Source organism: Schistocerca serialis, chromosome 4 (genome assembly GCF_023864345.2).
Source record: "Schistocerca serialis cubense isolate TAMUIC-IGC-003099 chromosome 4, iqSchSeri2.2, whole genome shotgun sequence".
In the NCBI taxonomy this organism is placed as follows: Eukaryota; Metazoa; Arthropoda; class Insecta; order Orthoptera; family Acrididae; genus Schistocerca; species Schistocerca serialis.
In genome coordinates this window covers 186,861,199-186,873,479 of record NC_064641.1, presented here as the reverse complement: position 1 = coordinate 186,873,479, position 12,281 = coordinate 186,861,199, and the positions used below count along the sequence as shown (strand labels likewise).

The following is a 12,281-nucleotide window of genomic DNA, read 5'->3' as shown; positions in this document are numbered from 1 at the left end:
AAGGCCTCGTTGTGGGTATCCATTTGGCCAGTTGTTCGGAAAGGTTAGTATCCAGATTTGTAGGGCTACATTATTAGGATACAATTTTTGGTATCATACTGCTAGTAACATATGTAGGCTAATACACAGTAGAAAATCAATCGCTGCCCTGAATAAAATGTAGTTTAGAATACAAATACCTAATAGTCTGCAAGTAATTTTACAACGTCACAGGAATAAAAGAGCTATGTGACACTTTAAGGTAGTGAAACTGCCAAGAAGGAATGATAATCGTGAAAGTTACAGCCTAAATATATATATATATATATATATATATATATATATATATATATATATATATATATATATACCCAACGTTTGTTGATTAGAACGCACATTATTAATATAAAGAGGTCAATGCCCAAGAATTCTGTTTTGCAAAATGGATGATGCACGAAAAAAATGACAGAAAAGGTTAGAATACTTCAAATTACATATCTGTCTTGTCTCTTACCGGTAGGAACTCGACGCTATGGTCATATGTAGTGGAAACCCGAGTATCGATTCTGACGGCATGAAACAAAATTTTGCGTGCATTTTGCCTTCAGAACAATAATCCGATTAAAATTACTAAATGGTTGGCACTTACGCATTGGAGCAGGTTTCTTCCAATAAGAGCGCTCCACGTCACTCTCGGACCGGTCGCCGATGCCAAACTACCACAACAACTGGGCATTTACTTCCAGTTCATATGGGTTCAGATGGCTCTGAGCACTATGGGACTTAACATCTGTCATCAGTCCCCTAGACTTAGAACTACTTAAACCAAACTAACCTAAGGACATCACACACATCCATGCCCGAGACAGGATTCGAATCTGCGACCGTAGCAGTCGAGCGGTTCCTGACTGAAGTGCCTAGAAACGCTCGGCCACACCGGCCGGCTTTTCCAGTTCCTTGTTGGCCTTTCTTTCATGGGGTGTTTTAATTCCGATTCATGGGTCCGGCACTTTTATTTTGATAATCACACCAGAAATAGCACACACACACACACACACACACACACACACACACACACAGAAGCACATACACAACGGTGCTAATGGAACACATAGGGCTCATACACAGCACTAACCAAACAATACTGGACACTTTCGCTTCGGCACAAGACCGATTCAGCGTCACATACACAGTTATCAAAACACTTTGATCGGATTGCATTAGATAGGCGATGCACGGCTTTGCGTGAAGCCATAATTTTTTAAGGCTGCTATTCATCGTCGCGATTGGGCGACGTTTGTCATAAATGTAACTACTTTACCCAGCGCTGTGGCACTGAGCGATACTTAGCGTGTCAACCTGACGTGTAGAAGGTCGTACGTTCGAATCTCGTCAAATATAGCAAAATTATTCGTTTATTTCCATATCCAACCAAAAGAGTTTATTATTTTTATTCAATTAATTGGTTTCAATGCAACCTTTTTATTCCTGATGTTTTGGCGCGTCGTCTTGCATCGTACTAACTTATTTTATTTGCTCTTATTTTTTTCCTATCATTCTTTTTTCGATTGGAATCTGTCTGTGTCGATTATTATCTGCATTGAAGTGCCAAAGGGGACTGGTCATCGGTTGATAATGCGGTAGCCCGTGTAGCTGGTGTGCGGATAGTTTCAGGTAACCAATGATAGCGAAATACTGAAGTTTGCTTCTCTAAATTTTCTCAGTAGCGATTCACGAAAAGAACGCCTCCTTTCCTCCAGAGACTCCCACCGGAGTTCCTGAAGCATTTCCGTAATACTCGCGTGATGATCAAACCTACCAGTAACTAATCTAGCAGCCCGCCTCTGAATTGCTTCTGTGTCCTCCCTCAATCCGACCTGATAGGGATCCCAAACGCTCGAGCGGTAATCAAGAATAGGTCGTATTTGTGTTTTATAAGCGGTCTCCTTTACAGATGAACGACATCTTCCCAAAATTCTACCAATGAACTGAAGACGACTATCCGCTTTCCCCACAACTGCCGTTACATGCTTGTCCCACTTCATATCGCTCTGCAATGTTACGCCCAAATATTTAATCGAGGTGACTGTGTCAAGCGCTACACTACTAATGGAGTATTCAAACATTACGGGATTCTTTTTCCTATTCATCTACATTAATTTACATTTATTTATTTTTAGAGTTAGCTGCCATTCTTTACACCAATCACAAATCCCGTCCAAGTCATCTTATATCTTCCTACAGTCACTCAACGACGGCACCTTCCCGTACACCACAGCATCATCAGCATACAGCCGCACATTGCTATCCACCCTATCCAAAAGATTATTTATGTAAACAGAAAACAACAGCGGACCTACCACACTTCCCTGAGGCACTCCAGATGGTACGAGTGGCGGTAGCTGCAGATTTGAGGTGAATGGCGTCGTTGGCACTGTGCCAAAGTTTGGCTGGTTGGTTGACTCGAGGGAGGGGGCCAAACAGTGAGGTCATCGGTCCCATCGGAGTAGGGAAGGAAGTTGGTCATGCCCTTTCAAAGGAACCATCCCGACATTTAACTGATGCGATTAAGGAAAATCACAGAAAACCTGAATCAGGATGGCCGGACGCGGGTTTGAACCGTCGTTCTACCGAAAGCGAGTCAGGCGTGCTAACCACTGCGCCACCTCGCTCGATGCCTGCCAGACGGAGAATCGCCCACGTGACTGAGTGTGTAACGGACATCCGCTATGCCGACAGGTGGTGCCTCCCTCCCAGACACTTCAGGAGGGCGACGGTGGGGCGGCGAGATGGTGGGCGACGCGCTGGAGCCGGTGCGGGGGTTCGTGGTGGGCGGCCAGGACGCCGCAGAGAACGAGTTCCCCAGCCAGGTGAGTTAACAATGAGGAGGCGCTCCTCCGACACCACCTGGTGGCTCACCATTTGTAGCATCGTCAACAAGACCGACTGTGGACCTCTCATACAGAGCCGAGTGGAGGGTCTGAATCAGAAACACAAACGATTCTGCGACCGTATAGGCTTCCGATTTCTCGGATTGCGTCATACGGTGATAGGGTGTCAGGTTCCGCTTAATAGGTCAGGTGTCCATTAGACGCAGGAGGTGGCTGCATGGGTAGCGGTGGATGTGTGGAATGGACTGGACGGATTTTTAGGATAGAGTGCCTCGGGAAAGTGCAGAAAGGGCTTCAGTTTCAAAGGGTGCAGGACGAACACAAGAAGGGGGTAGACATAGCAGCAATCAATATTGTAGTTGTAAATTGTCGTAGCTGTGTTCAGAAAGAACCAGTGAGACAAGCGCTAATATTAAGCACAGAAGTTCAAATCGTTATAGGTATTTAAAGGTGGCTGCAACCGGATATAAGTTCAGCCGGAATTTTTACAAAGGGCCTAACAGCGTTTATAAAGGATAGATTAAATACAGTTGCTGGGAACGTCTTTGATGTTGTTAGAAGTAGTTTGTCTTGTAGCGAAATTGAAGTAGATAATTCCTGTGAGTTAGCGTGGGTAGTGGTTATACTTGACAACCGGAATACATTTCTAATTGCTTCCTTCTACCGACTTCCCGGCTCAGGCAATCCAGTTCCTGAACAGTTCAATGAAAACATCTCATCACAAATAGGTACGTCACTCATATCATTATATTTGGTGGTGATTTCAATCTGGCCTCGATTTGTTGACGAAAATACGTATTCAAAGCCGGTTGTAGGTATAAAACATCGTCAGAAATTGTACTAAATACTTTCTCCGAAAATTATTTCAAGCAATTAGTTCAGGAGCCTACTCGAAGTGTAAATAGTTGCGAAAACATACGTGACCTCTTAGCAACAAACAATCCTGAGCAAATAAGCATTATGATGGATACTGGGATTAGCGACCACGAGGTCGTTACAGTAAAACTGAATTCTGCAACAACTAAATCCACCAAAAGTAAACGCATAATATACGTATCTATTTAAAAAAGCAGATAAAAAATCGCTTGACGCTTTGCTAAGAGACACCTTTCACACCTTCCCAACAATGAACGTTGAAGTGGCTTTTATTTTGACACTAGTACCTTCTGCAAAAGTATAAGATCTGCTTGTTGAATGTTAAGTGCAAGTCGTTTTCACATACATAAGGAGAAGAAGTGGACCCAACTGAATCCTGTGCGACATCTTCTGCGATTACTCTCCAGTCACTAATGTGATTTCTCCTCAGTCACTAAAATTTTCTTTACTTCCATAATTGTTTGAATTATTCGGCGTACCTTTTTGCATTCTATTGGTACAATACTTTTCTAAGAGAGTGACAGTACCATCAAAATTTGAGAAAATTGTCTTTGTGGACAAATCTTACGAGAAATTGGGTCGTTTAAGGAACAGAGAGGTGTGGTGGATGCTTGACTAAGAATGGTTCCCCAGTAGAATTTGTGGGTATTGTGTTGTACAAAATTCATAAAGAAGGACCCATCAACGTGCCATTGAAATGCAGACTTCGAAGGATACACTGTAGAGACTACCGATGAGGCAACAACACATCACTATCAAAACAACGTGCGTAAGCAATGGGGCCAACAATTTTGACCACAGAGTCCAGTTCCATCAGTGGATTATCCATGCTATGCTGAGCTTTCTACACGTCGTGTTGTTCACAAATCTTGAATAACAGATTCCTTCATCGGTGTATTGTAAGTGCTGTCCATTGCCAGCACGATCACCAGAAATAAACCCTATGGTTTTCTTCTACCGTTTTATGTAGGCTAACCTAGGAAAATGAAGACAGAACCGGCATATTCCTGACCTCTGTAGCTGTACGTAAGACAAAGACGATGGTGACAAGGTAACTTGAATTAGTTGTTGCATGAAATTAGCGATGCCCTGATAGGTAGGGTCATAGTGTCCCGTCTCTCTATACATCACACAACACGGATATTTGAAACAGCGCCACTTTTATTTTATTTTATTTATTATTTTTTATATTTGAATGCGCTGTTGTAATGCATGTGTTGAGATTGGCAGTCATCGATTTGAAGAGGTGCTGAGAGCTCAAATTATTCTTTAAGGTGTGAGTATTTTATGGAAGAAATGGGCCAGAACAACTAGAGAAAGAACAGAGAAAAATACTAGGTCCCAAAAGAGGTGGAGAGAGATGGATGCGAAGACCTAGGGAAGAACTGTACCAGAACATGAGAACAATATCCGGGGAAATCAGACTCATAAGGGCAAGGTTTGCTGGACATGTAATTAGGATGAGTATGGACAGAATTACGAAGAGAGTGTGGGAAAGAAGAAGGGGAAAGACAGGAACCAAGTGGGTTGTTGGACTTCGGAAGGTCTTGTTGGAATTGGGATTCAGGGTCGAAGGAAAGGAAAATTGGAGGAACAAATATACACCGAGCAATATGCCGGAGATCAACGACCAATAAGAATATAGGAAAAGATTAGAGTGTCACCAGTGGAGCCGATAGGAGAAAAGGACACTGAAGATTTCGGAAGAAGAGCAGGAGAGAAGAAGAGAAAGAATGAAGAGGTTCTGGGAGAAGAAGAGGAAAATGCAGTCCATGAAATGGTTGCCCGTGGTCCTACAGAGGCCGTAACGCAAGAAGGAGAAGGAGGAATAGTTTATCGCAATAAGAAACTAAATGTTTATTTCCAACTCTTAGTCCTTTATGTCAAAGTACTCTTCTGGTTCTCCTACACCTGTAAATTTAGACTGCAGTGATTTGGGACATCCGGCATTTGTAGAAAAAGATATGTTTGGCACTGAATTTATGTTAACAAACACGCAAAAATACTGGGAGGGAATCAGCAAAATTATAACAATTTGCCCAAAACTGTAACAAATCCATCCAAAACTGTAAACAGAAACTGGAGATGGACATAACGTTGGCGTGCTTGCAGAAAATTCCGTAGGGAACAATACTCTGCTGCAGATTCCAAAAACGAAATTGCAAATATCACATGAATTTCACACAGTCACAATAGAGTCAATGTGTCTGATGCAAGTTTTAGGTCGTAAATTACGATAATTAAGGCTAAAAGCATCTGGTCATATATTGGACTTGCATAAACGTAATAGAAAAAGTGAACAGGTTTTTTACAGTAGGATGCGAGTGCAAGTGGGACACTCAGAGAGGGGGAGAGATAGGGGAAGGCAGCCATTTTGGGTCATAAATTATGGTAATTAAGATAAGGCTGAAATCATCTGGTTATAAATTATATTTATATAAATATAACGAACGAGCACAAGTAAGCAGTTTATTCACTTCAGAGTCACGTATTACCTTAAATAAATACCGAGTAAGAGAATAAAACCTGGATTTTTTTACCGAAGAAATCTAGGCCAAGGGACTGTTCTGTTTATACAGGGAGGATAATGGGTCCTTTGCCCTGGACGCTGACAACGCAGGCATAGATGGGGTGAAAAGTGGTCCTGCGCACTCTTTGGTCCACAAGTAACTACTACACCCAACATCTTTAGTAATCTGCTTTGCATATTCTAGGCTTGTTCTGTCCCTACTATTTTTCTTCTTTGCTGCTCCTAATGCCAAATTAACTATTCGTAGATACTGTAACAGATGTCCCATTATCCAGTCCATTCTCCTGGTATGGATTTTTCATAGATGTCTTTCCTCGCCCATTATTCTTAGTATTTCTTAATTTCTCACTCAATCTGTCTACTTGATTATCAAAATTCTTCAATAGCATCACATACAAACTCTACCAGTTTTTTTTTTCACTGGGTTTCCGAAGATCCATTTTTCACTTCCATACAATGATGTGTTTCAGATGTACCCTTGCACGAACTTCTGCCTCATTTCCACATCAATAACGTTAGAGCTTTTTTAATGAAGAAAGCTTGGTTTGCCTGTGCCAACTTTCATCATTGCGTTGGCCATCCTGTATAATCTTGTTTCATTGACAGGAGAATTTTTTTCACGTCTTCCAATACTATGTTGTTCACAATTTTGATGTTAAGGCCATTGTTATTCTACTTTCACCTCCTCTTCATCACGCAAAATGGTTCAAATGACTTTGAGCACTATGCGACTTAACATCTAAGATCATCAGTCCCCTAGAACTTAGGACTACTTAAACATAACTAACCTAAGAACATCACAGACATCCATGCCCGAGGCATGATTCTAACCTGCGACCGTAGAGGTAGCGCGGTTCCAGACTGAAGCACCTAGAACCGCTCGGCCACACCGGCCGGCTCTTCATCGCATTTGTCTTTATTGTGTTTAACCTCTAGCTTAATTCAGTGTTATGCATGCTTGCTATTCTTTTCATCAGATTTAGGTATTAGTTTCAATCGCTCAGAAGGGCTGGAGTGTCTGCAATCCTCGGTATTCGTTTGTGTTTCCCTTGCACCTTTATTCTTCATACTGTAGCATTTAATCTGCTATCGAATAAATGAATGAGAAGAAACGTTGCTGCTGTGATGAATTACTGTGTCAGACACACTAACCATGCGAGATGTGGTTTGCGAAAAGTGAGATGATAGATAGATGATTGAGGAGTGGTAAGGTGCTGACTAACAAAATTACTAGTGATTAAAAAGTACTGGTAGTTTCTTACCAAGAAACAGTTGAACTTTACAATTAATAAAATACGCTATTTAATAGTGGGAGCACTGAATAACACAGTGAAGCCCAAGATACACAGCATCAATAAATGCTGTCCTTAAAATGCACGGGTGCAACGTGATAATAATAATAATAAGATCACTGCACGTTGGCAGTCTCAAAATAAAATCACCTTCATTCTCTTATCAAAATAATTTAAGGTACAAAGCAGTTATTAATTGCCGCATGACATTGTTCGTTAACAGATAGTCACAGGTCAAGAACTTCAGTTAATCGAATACCTACACTTAGCAACTGCACAAATAGCTTAAGGTCAAATGTTAAACGCCCACAACGATGAATCCCTTTCAAGCAATTAAATTTTACATGCAAATTTCAGGCCTCGCCTGTAAAGAGCAACTTACGGCAACACTGCCCACCTTAAGAAAATAAAACTTCACTACTGAAACAACTTTAAAACATTTAATACAGATACAGGCAGACAATTAGGCTAATACACACAGAGTGAGCTTTATGGCGCAATGACCGATCAAACACTAGGTACAAGTCGTGAAGTTCGTGAAGCCTTAACGAAAATTGCCTGAACATACAAGGTGTTTCAGAAGTGATGGTCAACATTCAGAAATATGACAAGAGTGATCATTCGAAACAAAAAAAGTCAAGTAAACATGGGCTATAAAACGCATACTTTACGAGCTATGAGCAATAATTATAAAGGTGCTCTGGCCGGTATAGTGTACAACTGAAATACACAACGCACAGTAAGGCAAACACTTAAGATCAGGGGCTTACAGGCAAGTGAGCAGTGAGCAATAGCGGTAGCCCATACAGGAATAATTGACTAAGCCCAGCAGGCAGAAACGACGAGTAAGCAAATAACAATATAATTATGACACAAGTGGATAGTCCGACAAAAGCTAATAAAGTAATGTGGACTTACTAAAATATGCTGGTTAATTTTCAGTCATGTAAAACATACTTATAAGCAGAATTAAACTCTATTGTAGTAAAACACAAGACATCAATAAATAAAACAAGGCTGGCAATCACTGAATAGCTAATAAGCCAGACAAGAAGCTTACAGAAAATTTTTAACAATAAGCACAGATGTATGTACACAATCACGCAAGCCACGCCACCCAGTAACATGGTAAGTATGAATCAAAATCCAAATACAGTCCATGTTGGGCACAAAACGTAAATGTGTGTCAAGAAAATCGCCTTAACACAGTCTGATAGAAAAATTTGTATGAGAGCCTTCGCTCCTAACAGAATACCGAAGGAACGGCCACAAATACCGGCTAGGTCCGAAAGGAGCCAGGATGCAATCGCCGTTCTCCACAAATGGCAAACGTGTGTCCAGAAAATCAGTTGAACACAGCCTGATAGAAAAACACAAATGAGCGCCTTCACTTCCAACAGAATATCGGAGGATCGACCACAAATACCAGTTAGATCCGAAAGCAACCAGGATGCAGTGCACCACATGGCAGTTAAGAATAAAGTTACCGCCCATTAAAAAGAAAACGGCTTACCATGAAGTCTAAAAGATAGTCAAGCAACGATTTCCCGAGCAGGCTTGCTTCCCCCAACGGCGCCAGTGGCACTCCACAGTCTAGGCCGCCGCCTTCCGGCTAGCTATGTTCGGCCTAATAGAGCGCTTACACGTCCTAGGTAAAACCGGACCTCCAGCTCTCCACAATGCTGCCAGAAAGCCACAAACGCACCTTTGTCCCTGTCTACCAATGGTCACCCGCCCACCCGACGTCCTCCAGTTTCCCAGCAACAGGGCAGCGACATCCACAGACCAGATACTATCTATAACTGATAGCCAAGCATGTCGTGGGCACGTGGTTCAGAAAGGCTGCATGTGGAGTGATATGTTGAATGAACCGTGAGGGTAAATTCTATCAAGTTTCGCTTGATTCTTCCCTAGATCATCGGAGGAGGCTCGCTTACCTCGCCTCTGGTATCACTGTCTCGATGTTCCCACTGAGTTGGCTTCTAACATACATTAGCACTCGCTATTTGTGTGTGTTCCAGGTTTTCATGGCAGTACTTGACTGGGTACTCAAACTTAGTAAAATGAAACAAATACTCGTAATGCACACGTGTTGCCTGCATGACGTCAAGTCTTCGACTCGGCATTGGGTTATCCCAGCTCTTCCCCACCTGCCAGGGCACGACACTCTCATGATTGGTCAGTTAAGCCCGCCAGCTACTTGTAACATTAACTTAATTCTTTAGTTAATCTCTGCAGCTCAATTTTGAATAACAGAACTGTAGTTACACTATGTGATAAAAAGTATCAGGACACCTGGCTGAAAATGACTTACAAGTTCGTGGCGCCCTCCATCAGTAATGCTGGAATTCAGTATGGTGTTGGCCCACCCGTAGTCTTGATGAAAGCTTCCACTTCCGCCAGCATACATCCAATTCGGTTTATTAGGGAATGGCAGCCCAGTCTTCTCGGAGTGCTGCACTGAGGGCAGGTATCGATATCGGTCAGTGGGGCCTGGCACTAAGTTGGCGTTCCAAAACACCCCGAAGGTGTTCTGCAGGATTCAGGTCAGGACTCTGTGTACGCCAGTCCATTACAGGGATGTTATTGTCTTGCAACCACTCCGCCACAGGCCATGCATTATGAACAGGTACTCGATCGTGTTGAAAGATGCATCGCCATCCCCGAATTGCTCTTCAACAGCAGGAAACAACAAGGTGCTTAAAACATCAATGTAGGCCTATGCTGCGATAGTGCCACGCAAAACAACAAGAGGTGCAAGCCCCCTCCATGAAAAACACGACCTCACCATAACACCACCGCCTCCGAATTTTACTGTTAGCACTACACACGCTGGCAAATGACGCTCACCGGGCATTCGCCATACCCACACCCTGCCACGGATCCCCACATTGTGCACCGTGATTTGTCACTCCACACAACGTTTTTCCACTGTTCAATTGTTCATTGTTTAAGCTCGTTAAACGAGGCGAGGCGTCTTTTGGCATTTACCATCGTGATGTGTGGCTTATGAGCATCCGCTCGACCATGAAATCTAAGTTTTCTCACCTCCTTAACTGTCATAGTACTTGCAGTGGACCCTGACACAGTTTGGAATTTCTGTGCGATGGTCTGGATAGATATCTGCCTATTACGCATTACGACCCTCTTCAACTGTCGGCGGTCTCTGTCAGTCAAAAGACGAGGTCGGCCTGTACGCTTTTGTGCTGTACGTGTCCCTTCACGTTTCCACTCCACTATCATATCAGAAACAGTGGACCTAGGGGTGTTTAGGAGTGTGGAAATCGCGCACAGACGTAGGACACAAGTGACACCCAGTCACCTGACCACATTCGAAGTCCGTGAGTTCCGCGGAGCGCGCCATTCTGCTCTCTCACGATGTGAAAAACGTATGTTTTGGGGGGGTGTCCGGATACTTTTGATCACATAGTGCATATAGAAATCAGTGTGGGTAAAGTCACCAGCATAGTCATAATAGTTTTTCAATCATTTAAACATTAAGTACACTCACGGAAAAAAGTCGCACCACTAAGAAGGAACGGTGCGACTTAAGCGAAAGTTGGTAGGCGTGTTTCTACAATGGAAAGATGGCTATTCAAATTTCGTGCCAGTCGCATAAGAGTGACACTAGCAGCACACTACAAGGATGCAAAAACAGGTTTGCTTTAAATACACACTGTAACGCTCGTGAGCATTAGTTACCTTTGAGGCCGGACGTAGTGAGTTGATGTTAGTCAAGAGCACCCTTATAGCAACAAAGACGCCGTTTTAAACACCTCACTAAATTTGAACTTGGTCACGTAGTAGGGGTACGAGAAGCTGGATGTTCCTTCTGCGGTTTTGCAGTAAGACTTGCCAGGAATGTAGCACTGTACATGATTTCTGATAGGGATGTTGACGATAATATACGATCGCAAGAAGACCGGGTTCTGGACGGCCACGTGGCAGTATCGAGAGGGAAGACCGTCGTGTTTCGCGTGCGGCACTAGCGCATCGTACTGCGTCTGCAACAGCAATCTGGGCAGCACTTGGCACCGCAGTCACACAACAAACTGGTAAAAATCGATTATTGGAAGGACAGCTCCGAGACAGACTCTCGCAGGTGCGTTCAATTCACCAGAAAGCACCGCCATTTGAGACGTCATCTGTGTCATGCGACAGTTCATCGGAGAGCAGGATGAAGGTCTGTTGTGTTTTCTGGTGAAAGCTGGTTCTGCTTCGATACCGGTGATGGCCGTGTGTTGCTTAGAAGCATTGCAGTTGAGGGGCTGCAACTAACCTGTCTGCTAGACACACTGGGTCTGCACCTGGAGTTATGGTCTGGTCGCAATTTCGTATGATAGCAGAAGCACTCTCATAATTATCCCACGCACCCTGACTTCAAATTTGTACTTCAGTCTGGTCATTCGGCCTGTTGTGCTGCCGTTCATGAATAGCTTTCCAGGGCGTGTTTTCCAACAGGTTAGCGCTGGCTCATATACCGCTGTTATAACTCATCATGCCCTACAGAGCGTCGACATGTTGCCTTGGCCTGCTCAATCACCAAATATGTCTCAGTGTGAGCACATATGGGACATCACTGGACGACAAATCGGCATTTATCGTTCCTGTATTGACCGACCAAGCGCAACAGACATGGGACTCCATCCCACATTCTGATATTCGGCACCTGTACAACACAATGCATGCACGTTCGCATTCGTGCATTTAACA

The 12,281-nt window shown here is 43.2% G+C and overlaps 1 protein-coding gene across 1 annotated transcript in view; it reads left to right on the top strand.

The window, feature by feature from the left end:
• Positions 1-2,708: 2,708 nt before the first annotated feature.
• The window catches only part of LOC126474345 (mite allergen Eur m 3-like), a 321,786-nt gene continuing 312,213 nt past the window's right edge, over positions 2,709-12,281 (top strand). Inside the window, exon 1 of the mRNA XM_050101812.1 lies at positions 2,709-2,849. Coding sequence (XP_049957769.1) covers positions 2,709-2,849 — 141 coding nt within the window. The remainder of the gene's footprint in view (positions 2,850-12,281) is intronic.